At 32.1% G+C, this 17,444-nt stretch overlaps 1 protein-coding gene across 1 annotated transcript in view; it reads right to left on the bottom strand.

Moving 5' to 3' along the window:
- Positions 1 to 17,444, bottom strand: part of UTRN (utrophin) — a 533,723-nt gene that overhangs the window by 64,608 nt on the left and 451,671 nt on the right. Inside the window, 3 exon segments of the mRNA XM_074309622.1 lie at positions 894 to 1,051; positions 5,837 to 5,922; positions 12,970 to 13,171. Coding sequence (XP_074165723.1) covers positions 894 to 1,051; positions 5,837 to 5,922; positions 12,970 to 13,171 — 446 coding nt within the window.

Here is a 17,444-nt window from a genome sequence, read left to right on the forward strand (position 1 = left end):
ACATATACAATAACACTAATATTTAAAGGTGCTACTTGTCCTTGATAAATACTATATACAACATAAATGGCTTTCCCTAATTTTGAACTACGTTTTTGCAGCATAAAATTTCATAGTGGTATACTCTATGTCACTATAGGGCTAGATCTTGTTCAATTCTAATTACACCACTTACTAGCTCTGTGATTTCCTGGCTCTTTCTATATCAATTGTAAGACCTTAGAGGATTGGACTAAATAATCTCCAGGCTCTCTTATGACGTTATGTATTTGATCCTCTTTTCTGCTATTTAATATTCTTTGATCAAATATGTATCAAGACAAAATGATACTTTGACAGTGATTCAATTTTTTATTTACAAAATGTTTTTACTTTTGAAAAGCTCAGGGCATGTTATATCAAATAGATCATGTTATTCTCACAGCATTCTTGTAGGTAAAGTACATTTGTCCACTAAAGAAAAGCATATTGTATCCCAATAAAGCCTTGGGAACAGATGGAACTGGATGTCAAGTTTCAGATCTATAGGGAAGCAGAAACTAGAACAGGAACTAGAAAATGAGGAAATATAGATGATTAGGGTGATGACTGTAGACTAAAAAAAAATGAGAGAGAGAGAGAGAGAGAGAGAGAGAGAGAGAGAGAGAGAGAGAGAGAGAGAGAGGAGAGAGAGAGAGGAGAGAGAGGAGAGAGAGGAGAGAGAGAAAGAGAGAGAGGAGAGAGAGAGAGAGATGATAGAGAGAGAAGAGAGAGAGAGAAGAGAGAGAGAGAGAGACGAGGAGAGAGAGAGAGAGAGAGAGAGAGAGAGAGAGAGAGAGAGAGAGAGAGAATGAAGCCAGAAGGAACAGAAAAGTAATGGGAATGTTTTGATATGAAGACTTTCTTGTTCTTACCTGTTGGAAGCAGCTTCTAACACTAGGTTCAATATTACTACCACCAAAAGCTGCTATTTCTCCAAGTTGACGAGGGATCTGAATGACATCATGAAGCAAAAGACCTAGCTGTCTCTGGTCACACATCTCTGTAGGACCTGCCACCTCTTTAAAAAGATCTGGAACAGAGAAACAGATCAGTTTGGTTTCAATCTTCTTAAGAGTTCTCATTTCTCGCTCTCTCGCGCTCTCTCTCTCTCTCTCTCTCTCTCTCGATACACACACACACGCATGATGTATACATATACACATAAAATTATATGTACATATGTACACACACACAAACATGAAAATATAAAAATTGCTGTACTTTATATATCATAATCCATTTTAGAAACCAAAACATTTAAAAGGGGAAAAAATTAAGGAAGTCAACTCATGAACTCTAAAATTCTTCAATAATATATAGTCCATAAATATTGAAAGATACCTGACCATCAACTAATTGGCTAAACTATACCTAATTTGCAGAAAATCACACTATGTCTGCCAATCATAATTATAAGCTTATCGCTAAATTAAAAAAAAAAATCTTTCAATGTGACACATTATGAATCTGTGGCCTAGTTTTATGAACTCAATATGAGTTTACCTTCCTATTCAGAGACAATGTGTCAAAACAAATTTTCTTCTACAACCTGTCAGGAAGAGAGATTCTGGATAGTAAAAATTTAAATTTTGACAGATGTTTTTATTAAAAATGCCAAATACATTGCTTGGAAACACATTACATGTACTCTAACAGAAACCCTATAAGAACTATAATTAAACATTTTTTATTTTGTTTTGTTTTCTGAGTTAACTTTCTAAGCTTTTCAGTCTTCCATTGTTTTAGGAACCACTATCATTCTTTCTATTGAAGGAAATACATTTGTACAGATCTCAAAGCCAAATTGCTAACAATTTGTGTAAACCCTTAATTCTAAGTTCTTTCTAATCACAGAAAGAAAAACCATAAGCTAACAGCTTTTTAATTATCTTGGCTCAACAACAATTAATGAGCCTTCTTCTCTGTAGTTTTGGCAGCATAATTTCTTTTCAGTACAATGCAACAATTCAGATGTAAAATTGTTTACCTTATTTCCAAATAAGTAAAGCAAAAGCAGTTAAACAAGTTACTTTTTTTGAGTGGGGAGGGATTTTTTAAAAATCACTTAATGAAGGAAATAAATTATTTCTAGAAAGTAATTTCTAAACACAAGAAGAACACAAATATAAATGTTCTCCATGTGAAGCTGTAGTAGACAAAATGATATTGCTAATTTGCTTATATAATCTTAAAATATCCCTAAACAATGCTAGGAGAAGTCTTATTTTATTATTCATCTGAACATCAGTTTAACATGCAGCAGTCTTGATGAAAAGCAGGGTAATGATGGATTTAATATTGTCAAAATTCTACTCTCAAAGTAACTGAGCCAAGTGCAGAGATATTGACACAGTAATTACAATGAAATATGGCTTTAATTATAGGGATACACAGGCAAAGGAAATTCAATTAAGATAAATTTAATTTTCATCATCATTTGTTCAAATATATTTGATTAGAACATTTTTTTAATTTAAAGACTACTATAATAAAAATGTTTTCCATGTAATTTTGGTACTGATACTATTTTGTAAATATTTTATGCCACTATTTCTCACATGCAGAAAAGACTCATCTTTTTAACAGCAATATTCAACTGGTAGTGTTGTATATGGCTGTAAGTCATGGAATATGACAGTGAAAAATTAAAGAGCATCATAGAGTTTATAGAAAGTTGCATAATGAATGTGAACAAGTTACAACATATAATGAAGAAATGAATCAAAGAATATTATTGGGGAAATGTTTGATTGAAAAAGATGTCAAGTGGTCATGTGGCAAGAACTGGAGATAACCAGTTATAGTTCACATATTACAGTGCTATCCTTACAAAGAAAAGAAAGGAGATAAAGCTTCCCAAAATTTTAGATATACTCTCTATTGGGAACAGACAGATGAGAGTTGCTTGAATAGGTAGATGAGGGAACTAGAGGGAGGAGAGACTACAATCTGCATTATTGTAGGGAAGATCAACATTGATGAAAACTGACCCCTTTCAGTTACCAGGAACTTATCATTAAGTCCAGAAAGCAATCCCATTCCTTCCCAGCCCCAAATAAATGAGTTTATTATAGAAAAGCAACTATTACTATCATATATATATCATACTATTACAAAATACCAGTTTGCCACATCAGTGGAAAAAGGAAATGGCTTACATTACAGAAAGAAAAAAAATTTAATTTCTCTTTATCTTCCTAATTTTCTAATTATTTTGATATATTTAAATCAATATAAGTAGGGCCTTAATTTAAGTCCTATTCCAGAAGAAAAAGACATGACCTCAGTTCCATGGAAGGAAAATAGCATGCTATTACTACCTCTAGATCTTAAAAAGATCTTGAACGAATGTATGCACTATATTTTTTTTTTGTATTTTGAGGAAAAGAATAAGAGAAGGTCAGTACCAGATTGACTAAAGGGAAATACTTCAGTCTGAGCAACTCTTGAAGACCCTCTACCAAATTGTAGAGGAGGTACGAGCCTCTTGAGCAGATAATACTACTCACATTCTCAAAATTTCGTTTGCTCAATTATCGGTAACTTAGGGGAATATCATGAGATGACATTGAAAGATTTGGTTCCACTGTTTTTATTTTTTTTTCTCTTTTAGGAATCTAAAATACATTTACATTACGGAATACTTTCTTCTGAAATGTGAAAAACTTCATCTTACCTATAAAATCAAAAGGAATCAAAATACCAACTTCTTAACACAGATCTAATTGAAAGTATTCAAAAAAGCAAACACTGAAATTAACTGATTCTGGAACTCTGCTAAGCAATTAGAAACTCTGGATACCTATTCAATTTGGGGTTAATGTAATCATGGGAGGGTTTTAAACAATAAGTATCAAGGAATATAGAATAAATAGCTTAATGGTGGACAGGGTGACATCAGGAGGTACAAAGTGCCAATGCTACCCTACATTCTTACTAGTTGTGTGATTCTTTAGAAGTCACTAAACTTTTTTCAAGTTCAGTTTCCTCCTATTTAAAATTAGAAAAATAATAGTTCCTATCTAACTGGATGTCTTTGGGAAACTCAAATGATACAACACATGAAAAACACTTTGGAAAATTTAAAACATTTTACAGATATGACTTTTATTATTAGTTATTATTGTTGTTGTTGCTATTATTTCCATGATCTGTAATTGATTTTTAGAAAAGCAATAGAAAAAAAAATTAATTTTCCAGAGTCCCTGAGAAAAAACTAGTGTAGTACTGATGGCAACTTTGTAGATTAAAATAAAGCAGTGATTTTTATACATAAGGGGGAGAAAAAGTTTTATGAAATACTTAAAATTTCACCAAAATATTTACATTCTAAGAAGGGGAATAAACATGGTGTTAACTATGTTCTAGACTTGATATTAAGCACATTTTTTTTTTTAAAGCACATTCACTTTTTTTAAAGTGAAAAAGATATGTGATGTTTATATGGCAGGTTTCACTTACATTTTGTAAATGAAACTAATACACAAAGATACTATATAGATTGGGGGAGTATAAAATAAGAAATGGATAAAATATTCATACTAGGACAGAAAATAGTACATTTTTCATACACATGCTGATCTAACATTTCATAATAGCTCATAAAATTCGTAATCATTAATAACAGCCCTAGGCATGGCTTAAGATTTTATATATATATATATATATATATATATATATATATGTATAAAATCACTTGTAGTTAGATGCATCACTTATAGTTAGTTAAGTCACTTTTGATGCACAGAGCAAATATAGACACTTCATCAGATTTTTTTAAAGGCAAAAACCCTATAATAAGTTTTTTATGAAAGATATAAAGAGACTCAAAGTCAAGAAATCTAATGGAAATTTCAATAGGGAAAGAAAACAATGACCTTGGAGAAATCAATAGTAAGGTTGATATCAATTGACCCTGATTGAATTAAAGCTCTACTGTTTAATTTAAAAAATAGGATTACTTGAATGCTAATGCTAACAAAAGAGACCTTATTGAACAAAATAGTCCCAGTATCTCTAACTACAAACACAGGAGTCAGCCAGTGATATGACTGATAGTAGAAAGTATCTTGAGTGGAAAAAAAAAAAAAAAAAAAAAATGAGTCCAGTGTCACTGTACTGTAGAATACTTGGAGATATAGGTGGAGTGAGGAGGGTAAAATGTAAGAAAACTAGAAAGATAGGAAGAAAAGAGATGATCAAGGGCTTTGAATGCGAAACAGAGGTTATTCTATTTGATTATGAAAATGATAGGGGGCCATTGGAATTTAGTAAACATGTAGGCACTTTGGCATGCAGACTGCCTAGTAGGCTACTGAACTAGTTTTGACACAAGGTGATAACATTTACCTTACTATTTACCCTTCCTACTACTTAGATAAAAACTTGTATTCTGCTCTTGAAAACAATTTTTGCTTATAAAAATGCTTCAAAAAACAAAAGTTTTGTGGAAAATTTTGTTTGGTTCACTCTATCAAAAAGATTCTTAACCTTTTGATCCTGCTATCAGCTTTTCATTTCACAGAAATCCCTAATCCCATTTTCATGGACCTTCCTGACTGTCAAGTTATCTAAGAAAGCAACTGCCTTCCTTTAAATCCCAAACCCAAAATCAAATGAACTCAGAATTTTTCAAATATATACATATATCCCAAACTTAATTATACTTCAGGTCATTTTTACTTTTTAAAATGATATTTTATACTCTTCTGCCTAAAAAACTTTCATTATTAGCAGACAAATGGCCATGATGTGAATAAAGGATTCCTTCTAAGAGAAAACTGCTTAAATTTGCATAGGATATGATCTTACTTACATCTGTATTTTTCTTCCAGACGTCCTTTGGAGAGAGACATTAATCCAATTTTTAGGGATTGCACTCTAATTTTTCCAGTTCGGCCTCTAAAATCATAAGATTTACAATATGTTAGATATATATAAGTCAGTGAACAGCAGACTCATTTTTCTCTAAATAACTTATTTTCTTGAAAAATAAGTATTTGTAAAAACTAGCAATGAGGATAAATCTTCTTTTATTTATTTGTATTGTTTCTTTATATTTCATCATAACTTCTGAAAGCTGGAATTAAATGCTGTTCCTTCATGTTAGATTTTGGTAACTTGATTTGCTCATAAAGTCCACAAGAGGACAGAAACCACATTACATAGAATTAGGAAAAAAGCATGAAATAGAAACCAATTTTTGATTGTCTTTTACCTTATGCTAAAAGAGTTTTATGTACACAGGAATACAAACATTCAAATGCAAAAAGTTGAAGCCCATTTTGAAAAAACCCACTGTTAAAACCATGTACCAATGGCCCATGGTGGTGATGTAGAGATGATTGTGGATATGTGAAAGATATGTTCCAAAACAAAAACAATAGCAGGCCCTATTAAAAACTCTCTAATGGTGATAATATATTTGTCCTGGTTAAATTAGGAGCTGCCTCTCTGGTTGTCTGCAGGATGAAAGTCATCATCAAGTTCTGTTGATAGCAATTCTCAAAGGCTATATGACAAGTTATAAAGTGGTACTGACATATATTAGTGTAGCAAAGGCACATTCATAGAAGGAAATTACAGATACTTGTATTTAGAGTGTTGAAGAAGCACTTTTGTAGACTTAATAATGTCATTACAGCATTTAAAATGCTGAGGAAAAAAGGCTAATTATTTACTGGTTAATTATTTGTTACTTATGGGGTTTAGTTAAAGACATTGATCAGGAAAGGAATTACCCCTCAAAAGGTCAAAAGCCTCCTAAACACTTAAACCACATGACTTCATTTTTCATCGTTGCCAAGGCAATCTATTCATGTTACTATTGCCATGTAATCTGGATATTGGGTAATCTGGTATGGAATTCTGATTGAGAGGATATCTGTCAAAATGTGAATATAAAAAACATTTCTAAATCCACATTGGGAAAGGGTTTCATGCTATGCTGATGACACCTTCCCAAATATACTTAGAGGACTATGATAACATTTATATCTATGTCTTAATTAAAAGATAGTTTTTAGAGATATCATGTATCCCCCTCTTTAATAAACAAATATAATTTCATTATATAAATTATTTGAAGATATAATATGCATTTTTCCAAAGTCTTACATTTTTAATATCCTAAATAGCACATCAAGTCCAAAATATGGGAACTTCTATTACAAAATAAGAGTTCTTTGTTTCAAAATTATGTAAACTCATATGACTTTTTTCATTCAACCAATGTTGAATAACCACTCCTTGCATGGCACAAGGTAAGATACAAATCATTTATCTTCAATATCACTTAATAATCACTATATCAAAGAGCCACAATGTGTTAAATGCTGAGGATACCTAAAAAAAAAAGGGGGGGGGGAGTAGCTTCAGTTCTCAAGGAACTCAGTTTAGCAGGATATGAGAGATAGCATATTAGTGACTAGGGGTGCAAGGCACTATGATTAACTAAGGCTTTTTTGTTGAAGATGGGACTTTAGTTGAGACATAAATAAAGCCAGGAAAGCCAGGAAATTTAAGAGATAGAGATAAGAGGGAGAGTCATGGAGATGCTCAATGAAGAGATAGTGGAAATGCCCCATCAGTAAGGACTGTCCCTTATGAATATCAGCAAGGAAGCCATTGGATCACAGAGTATGCTACAGGTATGGGGAGAAAGAGGAAAAGGAAAAGTTGTTTTCTGGGGTCTTTACTACTCTTTTGTTATTATTTTTATCTACTATTTCATTTTCCAATTACTTGTATAGATAGTTTTCAACATTCATTTTGGTAAGATTTTGAGTTTCAAATTTTTTTCTCTCTCTCAACTTCCCCTACCTCTCTTCCCAAGATACTAAACCAACTGATATAGATTATACATATACAATCATTTAAAACATAATTAGATATGTTATGCTATAAAAGAAAAATCAGAATAAAAGGGGAAAACCACAAGAAACAAACAAGATATGAAAATAGAATGCTTCAATCTGCATTCAGTTTCCATTTTTCTCTCTCTGGATGATGATGGCCTTTTCCATTCCAAGTCCATTATAATTGTCTTGGATCAATAGATTGCTGAGAAGAATAGGTCTATCATAACAATCTTGCTGTTACTGTGTACAATGTTCACTGATTCTGCTCACCTCACTCACGATCAATTAATGTAAGTCTTTCCAGGTTTTAGGAAGCTCATCATTTCTTACAAAACAATAATATTATATTACATTTATATACCATAATTTAATCAACCATTCCCCAATTGATGAGCACCCCCTCAATTTCCAATTCCTTGTCCCCACAAAAAGAGCTGCTACAAATATTTTTGCACATGTGGGTCCTTTTCCCTCTTTTATGATCTCCTTGAGATACAGATCCAATAGTGACACTGCTAGATTAATGGGTATTTTAGCCCTTGTGAGCATAGTTTCAAATTGGTCTCTAGAATGGCTGGATCAGTTCACAACTCCACCAATAATGCTTTAACTACTCTTTTATTGTTTCTTTTTTTTTTTAATTTAATATTTTATTTTCCCCAATTACATATAAATACAATTTTCAGCATTTTAAAAACTGAAAGCAGGGAGATGGTGGTGTAACATGTGGGAAATCTGGAAAGGAAAGAAGGGACCAGGCTAAGAAGGGCTTTTGCCAAAAAGATTTTATATTTGATGCTAAAGTGACAGATACCCAATAGAGTTGAATAAAGGGAAGGAGGGAGGCGGAAGAAGAAATAGGTAAGTGACACTATCTAACTTAATATTCTCTAGAGCTTGTTATGCTTTGTATAAATGCCTGTTAAGTTGAATTCAGTGAGACAGTTGTTATTCTTAACATCTTGAATATATTGAGAAAACAGAGCTATACAACTAAAATAAACCTGTTTAGGAATTTATGAAATGAAAAGGTTTAAGTTTCATAAAGTACTCTATGAAGATGGGCTAAAAAAAAAAAATTTAAATCTAAAGTCAACACAAATCAAAACTACTGAGCATCTGTTGTGCTCCCAGAATCAAAATTTGATAACTAATAGCTGAAGTAATACTGTTACAATCTGTTCTTCATTTTGAAGTATAAGACAAATATTCTAAGTACTAAACCTTTGCTGAAATATTTGTTTCAAACTAGTTCCCCCAAATTGGGTATTAGTAATTGTCTCACCATTAAAGGTGTCTTAACTCTTATTTAAAATATTGATTCTCACTTCTTGTCAAGGAAAACTATCAATGGAGAACGTGATAGCATCAAGGGCAAGGTAATTCAAGCAGGAAAAATAATTCAAAACAAACTGTGACCTACTGATAACTTTTCAAGAAAGAAGCTAAAAATCATTGTTGAGCTTCCCTAAAGACTATGGTTTAAAATGTTGCCAAAGAAGGAAAAAGGTAGCAAATGCTGCATAACAAACTTGGAAATCTTCATTCATTCAACCAACAAATACTTGCTAAAAGTCTATTGTATGCTTGAAATTATTCTTAGCACTACAGTGATTTAAAAAGATACAGAAAACAAAAATAATAAAATAGACAAGGCAATATTTTAAGTTCTGTTGACTAAATAACTTTATAGGTATTTACTAGTTTAAATAATTTTTTACAATTATCCATTAGTTTAAATTATGTGAGAAGAAATTTTTATTCCTAAAATTGAAATTACATCTTCCCCCAGGTTGTGAAGATTCCATGTTAAAATAAGCTGAATTTTTCAACTAGCACTAAAATAATGATTTAAACAGTTCTAATTTCAGTAGGTTATTCTCCAAAGGACATATTTTTAAAACAAAAATCAACTTTCAGCTACAGAAGACAGACTTAGGGTAGAAATTTAATGAGAGGATGGGTTATTCATTAGATATATTATTCATGGATTAGTTCAACATTACTCAGAATAACATAATTCAGAGGTATCCTTTAAAGCTTGAAAATATATCAAAAGATTAACTGTTTCATGTAGAGGTTAGTAAAGGCAGAATGATGTCAAGGTAAAATAGCAGTGACCTGAGAGGAGGGCTAAGAAACCAGAGACTAGATCCAACTCTGCCACTAACTTGTGTGTCCTTGGCTTTTTGATAAAAGCATTTAGTTTAAGGCACTTTAGGGTTTGAAAAGCACTTTGTGTGTGGCATCTCATTTCTAAAATTTTGTATTTACTTAATTTTAAGTTATAGAATGAAAAAACTATTTCTATTACAAACTATAATTTTAAAATGTGATTAATAAAACTGCAAATCTATTATATGCAACTTGATATTCTTACATATATATCAAAGGCACTGTTTAGATTTCTTTTCCTTCCCCCCTACCCTTGAAATGGGTGCCATAAGATATAAATATGTATATATATATATATATATAAAGTCACTCTATACATATTTCTATGTCCTTTCTCTAGATGCAAACAGCACCTTCCTTCATATATCCTTTGTAGTTATACTTATTAGCTTATTTTAAAATTTACTTTCCCCATTTGAAGAGTTTGGTTTTTTTTGTTTTGTTTTGTTTTTTTAAGTACACAAAATGAATCAAAATTATGCTAAAGGGTGATATCAATTGAAAGTACAAATAACTTTTGGAAAGGTTTCCAACATTATTGACTATCTGAGCATGAAGAAACCTCCAAGATTATTTAATCCAATGCTTTCTTTATAAAGAGGAGGAAAATGAGGTCCACAGAGGTAAAAGCATGCTTAAGTCAATTTTATAATATATAGTTTTTTCAAAGGAAATCATGGAAGACTGCTGTCAAAAGTAAATTTATAATCTCTCAAAATATTACTTTGGTACAACATCAGGGATAAACTAGATGAGCTCATTATGCTTTTCTTAGATTCTCATGATAATACTTGGGTTATATAAATCCTGTTTGCCATGGCTAATAAACTCATTACTTCAAAAATATCATTGATGGATAAAAAACAATATCTGCATAACACCTTCCTCAAAAATAAATTTTTAAGAAGAAAAGTACCAAAATTAATTTCCAGAAAACAAAGCATGTATACTTCTCCTGCTCTGCTTCTTCTCCATTCCATACTGGCATTGGAACCACAGACCCCAAAGTAATGATTCTTTCTTTCTCACCTATATAAACAAGGTATTCATGAAGATTGCTAAAGTACCCAACCTACTACTACTGAGACTTAAAACTTGAAAACATAGATTTTTGTTCGAAAAAAATATTCAAGAACTTTTAAAGCAAAGGGCAAAATAACTAAGATAACACTAAAAGTATTCTTTATCAATACTAACAGAATCCAAATTATATAAGAGAAAATGAAACTAAATTTTAAAAAGATTCAAAGGTATTTGGTAGAAAAAGAGTAAATTTGTTATACTTAATGGCAACTGATAATGCTACTTATTATAACCATGTCAATGATAAAAAAAACATTTAAGAAGCAATTGCTGCTTATTTATCAAAATACTATGAATTCAACTCAAATGTTTCTCTAGAATGGAAAGTAAAACAACTCTGAGGTACAAACCTATTAGAGTAGCTAAGGTGACAAAAAAAGGAAAATGTTGTATGTTGGAGATGTGAGAAAACTGGAATAGTAATGCACTGCTGGTGGAGTTATTGTGAAATGATGTCCATGCTGGAAAGCAATTTGAAACTATGCTTAAAGGGCTATACGGCTGTGCATCTCCTTTGATCCATCAATATAATGACTAGGCCTATATCTCAAAAACATCCCCCCCCAAAAAAAAAAGGACTTATTCCTGCAAAAATATTTATAGTTGCTCTTTTTATGGTGGCTAAGAATTAGAAATCAAAGAATACTTGTCATTTGGGGAATGGCTAAACAACCTATGGAATATGATTAGGATGAATATTATTGTGTGTAAGAAATAATAAGCAGGATGATTTCAGAAAAACCTGGGAATTAAATTCAGAAGAAAGCCATATAGAATAACAGTAATACTATTTGATAAAGAATTATGAATAACAGCTATTATCAACAATACAATGACCCAAGACAATCCCAAAGGACTAATGATGAAGCATACTATCCCACATTCAGAGAAAGAACTGATTTTATTGAATTCTGACTGAAGCTTGCTATTTTTCCACTTTATAAATTTTTAAAAATGTGTCTTCTTATACAAAATGCCTATGTATAATCTATATCTGATTGCTTATCATCTTAGGGAGGGGCGTGGGAAGGTATAGAATTTAGAACTCAAATTTTGGAATAAAAATGTTAAAATAATTTTTCAAAAAAGATGTTTCTCTAGAAACTAAAAAGTTTCTTTAAAATGACAAGAATTTCAGCTGAATTGCAGATAGAACAAGTAGCATCACCATCTCTTATTTTCTTGAAATATTATTGTATCAATTTTATTTTCTAAATTAGTATTTCTCAATTATCTACCTGTCTTATAGAATTAAGGGGGAAAAGACTGATAAGCATACAACTAATCAATAGAAGAAATTTTCTTCAGCTTGAGAAAAAGCAACAGCCAAAAGAATCAAATTTCATCTTTGCATACTTTAACCCCCTACCAGAAAAATGAATAATTCCTAATGTGTCAAAAATGTCAGCCCACAGCAGGTCTTTTCAGTATTGATTGTTTTACTAATGCATTGGCTTAATTCAAAAAGGAATAAAAATATCTTTAGATTAGTGCTACTGTGAGCCAGAAAGAAGATTTTAATGGTAACCAGTATCAGGTAAATTAAATCCCTAATAATGATATAAACCTTCTAAAAACTGGATTCATTACCAGAACCATTATGCACATGTACGTCATCATTATATCAACTAAAATAAATGGCAAAAACAAAATTACTGCTCCCCGATGCTAATTTTTTAAATACACTTCAAGTGGCATTTCAATATTCTTAGTGAGGAAAACAGTTTAGATACTCTATTTCTAAACACATTATTTTTTTTAAAATCAAATATTTGTGACTTTCTCTTATCAGCATAATTCATTTGAACATATTGCAAATATGTAAACTTACGTGTCATATACATTGAGCAACCAATTGAGACACATATCTACACAGAATGGAACATTGACCAGGTCCTTGTGTGACTGTTCCAGCCCTTCATACGTCGTTGTCAGACAAGTGATAACATCAGGGACACTGAGGAGTCGATCATTTTGGTTCAGTTTGTGCTGCTTAAATATCTCATCTGTTGTATTCAGTTCTAAGAGATCCACTAATCAGAAGGAGGAGGAGAGAGAGAAATTGACTTGTTAACAAATTAGAAGCAAGGAATTGTTTAAAACAAATCAAAGTACTAACCTTCCCCCAAATTTATGTGTTCATCATGCTTGCCTAGTTCATACTTCTTTTTTGCTAGCGCTTGTTTTAGTGATTTCCTTTACTTCAGGTCTGCAAAGTATGGCATTGTTGAAAGACTGCTGAACTTCAAAATCAAACACTCTTTGAGTCCTGACTCTTCCCTTAAAAAGTAAAGGGATGTGGGATTTGATTGCTTTGAGTTTCCGTTTTCACATTGGTAGTACAAAGATATTTGTACTACCCACATATAATACTGAGAGCAACTTTAAGTGACCATAAAACATTCAGAAGATATGACTTTTTAAAAAATAAAACTTTAAAGGAAATAATCACAGAGCACTTTGTAGTCAAATAATGTTTCCATATACCACTTCATAGAGATGTACAATCCATCTGTGAGGAAAATGAGACTGATAAATTCTAATGATTCAATATATTAAGAGATGATGTCAGGGAAAAAACTGCAATTTGTTTATTCATAGAAATGCAGGAATCTGCATTATCCTTAAGTTTTATTCTTCACATTAGTATAATCTGGCTGTAATTGAAGCTTCTAAAATGTAGGGACTCTCCCTCTGAACAGAAGTACACACACATAAAACACTAAAAAATGTTGGAGGGTCAAATTAATTGACTTCTAATTTTTTGTAACTCCATTTGGTGTTTTCTGCTATTTCCCTCTCCAGTTCATTTTACAAATAAGGAAACTGAGGTGAACAGGGTTAAGTGACTTGCCCAGAGTTATACCACTAATAAGTATCTTAAGGCCAGATTTGAAATCAAGTCCTTGTGATTCCTAGATTGGCACTCTATCTATGTATGCCATTTACCTACTCTACCTAAAGAAATTATATCCATACCACATATCCCCATAATTATTAAGAATCAGCCAGATAAAAACAAACAAAATGTTAGAAGACATTTTAATTCTAAAGCTAATTAATCCAGTGCCACAGAGCTACTTTAATGAGTAATTGTAACTACATGGCTCAAAGCTTTATCCAAGGCCAGCAAGTCCTAAGTCTCTGGATCAGGTCATATTTTCATTTCTTCCAAAAAGGCCTTCTCAGCTACAGCAGTGACAGTAAATTTGCCATGTTTAAGAGTCCAGGAGGACTTCAATTTCTAGTGATTCACTTTGACACTTTCTTTGCCTTGGTGCCTTAGTAGGCATAAGTCTTTCTCAAGTAAATCACAGAAACCTATAAAAATTGACATTTGAATCATTTAAAAAATGTGATTTCTTTTTTCATAAGAGAAAAAAAGACAATTTGGTCTTATTGTAAAAGAAATAAACAGAAGAATTAGCTTTTCTCACCAACTTTCTATGACTAATGATTTTTTTCAATCTACATATATAGTGAAGTATTAATAGCTGTTAAAAGGTCTAGGAGTCAAACTCCTATAATACACTCCTAATAGTGTTTTAATTACTGGGATTTCAGAAGATACAGGGATTGGTTGTGGGCAAATTTCGAATAGATAAAGCAGAAGGCGTGGCCCCCACAGCAAAAGTTTGGGAAGACTACATAAAGAATGTCCTCTAGTTGGGTGAATTAATCACTAACCTTTTATTTGCATGAAACAGATTTCTGAATTCCAGACACCTAAACAAGTTTCAATGCCATTTTTATTCCTTGAAATTTTTCTGTCTCCCTTCTCCCCCAACCCCCAACACACCCCAATCACATTGATTACCATGGATACAACGACTGAATCAATACTACCATGGCTTCTAGAGAAGACTTGTGAATCAGGAGTCAGTAACTTTTGCTCAGGTTATCAGACCAAAACTTCCATAGGCACTACTCTCCTACATATATTGTCTTATATTAAAATGTAAGATCAGAGATGATCACTTTTGTACTTGTATTCAGATAGTGAGATATAATGTACATGGCAGGTATTCAATAAATGTTCTTCATTTATTCAAAGAATCAAAAGAAAGCTTCTCTCTTTGATGAATGAGCACAGAGCCTTACTCAACTCTTCATTCCTTTCAAAGTCTTGTCAATTCTACTTCCATATCACCTCCTAGACCTGTCTACTTTCATGGAAACTAACCAAATTCAGACCTTTATGAACACTGGAATATCCTTTCTCCACTTGGTTGATTTAAATAAAGTATATTATCTCTACTCAAGCAAAGTGGGAGACTGTTGGCCTGGGTCAAAATTCTGTCTTAACTTACCAGTTAAATGACCTTGAGGAAATCATTTAACCATTGTTTGCCTTAGTTTCCTCAGGCATAAAAATGAGGGGTTTATAACAGTTGATATTTGACATGCATTCTAGCTCTAAATTTATGATCCGATTGCTGAGAGAATATAATACAACTTTCCTTCTTTGGCATTTATAGTCCATCATCTTTCTACAGCCCCTCTCTACTGATTGCACATTAGCCCCTTTCTATGTTTTAGCCATGCTGGATGAGCTATCTTATATTCTGCCCTATATCTGACATTTGAAATATTCTACTAATGTGTCTTTGCTAAGGCTATTCTTTCTGCTTATCATCTCTGCCTTTGGAAACTCATAGATCAGTTTAAGTTTCAATTCAAGTGCCGTCTTGTATAAGAGACTTCTCCAGCTATAGTTCATCCCTGAATGAATTTATCTTAAATTTCTTCTTATTTGTGTACATATGTTCTAAGCAGTACAGAGACTCCTTAAGCATGTCATTCAAATCCCAAACATTTTGCAAACCTTTCAAGACAATACTACAAGGTATTATGAGACACTCTTATTTTTTCTCATTTCTCCAACTTGAAGCACATCTCACATATAGTAGTTGCAGAAACAAATGCTTGTTGAGCTGAAGTGTTTAAAAATAATATAATAACTATATTTTAGTAACCAAATATAAGAAGCTACTATATTTTGAAGCTTTAATGAAGAAATTCTGAAAGTATATTTAGAAAGCATTTGGTCAATTCAGAATTCCTCATTATTAGCATTTTAAGCATATCTTGGGGCATCACTGTGGGTGTTTTGGAGATTTACATAATAAATAAGAGACAATTCTGGCCCTAAGGTAACTTATAATGAATACCTAACTAACTAAATTAACAAATCTGATTTATAAATAAAGATTGCACAAAGGTAGGAATTATAAATAAGTGTCAGCAAGTCAGGTTGGCCTGGGAAGGCTTCTATTGGAAGATGTTTTGTTTTATAAATACAATTTACTAAGCACTTAGTAAGTAACTATTTTTATATAAAGTATTGAGCCAGGTTGTAGGCAATAAAAAAGTTTAGATAAAAAACAGTCTCCACCCTTAAGGAACTTAAGATTACTTAAGCTTAGTGGGGGATATAACATGCAGAGATAATTCTATCTCAACTCAGATGGTACAAATAATACATAACTGCACCAAAGAAGCATAAAACAAAGTGGTTTTTGTTACAGGAGTGGGGAAACAGATGTTAATGATTAGAGAATCAAGAAAGAGTTTATGGAAGGGTTTATAGTTTTCAGTTAGGCTTTAAAGAATGTGTAGGAAATCGACAGACAAAGAAGGAAAAGAAAGATTTCTGAGGCACAGGGAGCAAAATGAGTGAAAGTATACAAGTATACAAGCCCACGGCATCTTTAAAGGACATAGGCCAGTTTGAATGGTTCAGTAAGCTTATAAAGAGGGAAAGTGCTGCCAGAGTATGGAAAGGGATAAATGCAAAGGAGTTTGAATTTTATTCAGTAGTCAATAGAGAGGAATACCAAAGACTTTTTAGTAAAGAAGAGATATAACAAGATCTATGCATAAAGAAAATTGACAGAAGTGTGGAAGATGGCTTGAAAGGCAGAGAGGATAAGCAATCAGAGTAGCCGAGGACTGTGAAAATGAGGATTTGCATTAGAGTGGAGGCAATATGTTAGGGGTGGAGTGAGATTTGGGAAATAGAATCATAGAATTTTGTAAATGACTTGATCTGAGATGAGGGCAAGGCTCAAAGTTATTACCAAAATTTTAAACAATAGAAATAAATGATTATGAAACTGAAAAATATTGAAGTCAGAAGGAAACAGGTTTAATGGGAGAATTACAACTCCATTTTTGAAATATTGACTTTGAGTTGCCAGTAGATCCACCAAATAAACCATCAATCCACCAAATAAATGAATATTTATTGAATGTTTCAGTTGGGAGATATAAAGACCAAAACAAGTCTCTTTCCACAAAAAAAAA

Source organism: Sminthopsis crassicaudata, chromosome 4 (assembly GCF_048593235.1).
Source record: "Sminthopsis crassicaudata isolate SCR6 chromosome 4, ASM4859323v1, whole genome shotgun sequence".
Classification (NCBI taxonomy): domain Eukaryota; kingdom Metazoa; phylum Chordata; class Mammalia; order Dasyuromorphia; family Dasyuridae; genus Sminthopsis; species Sminthopsis crassicaudata.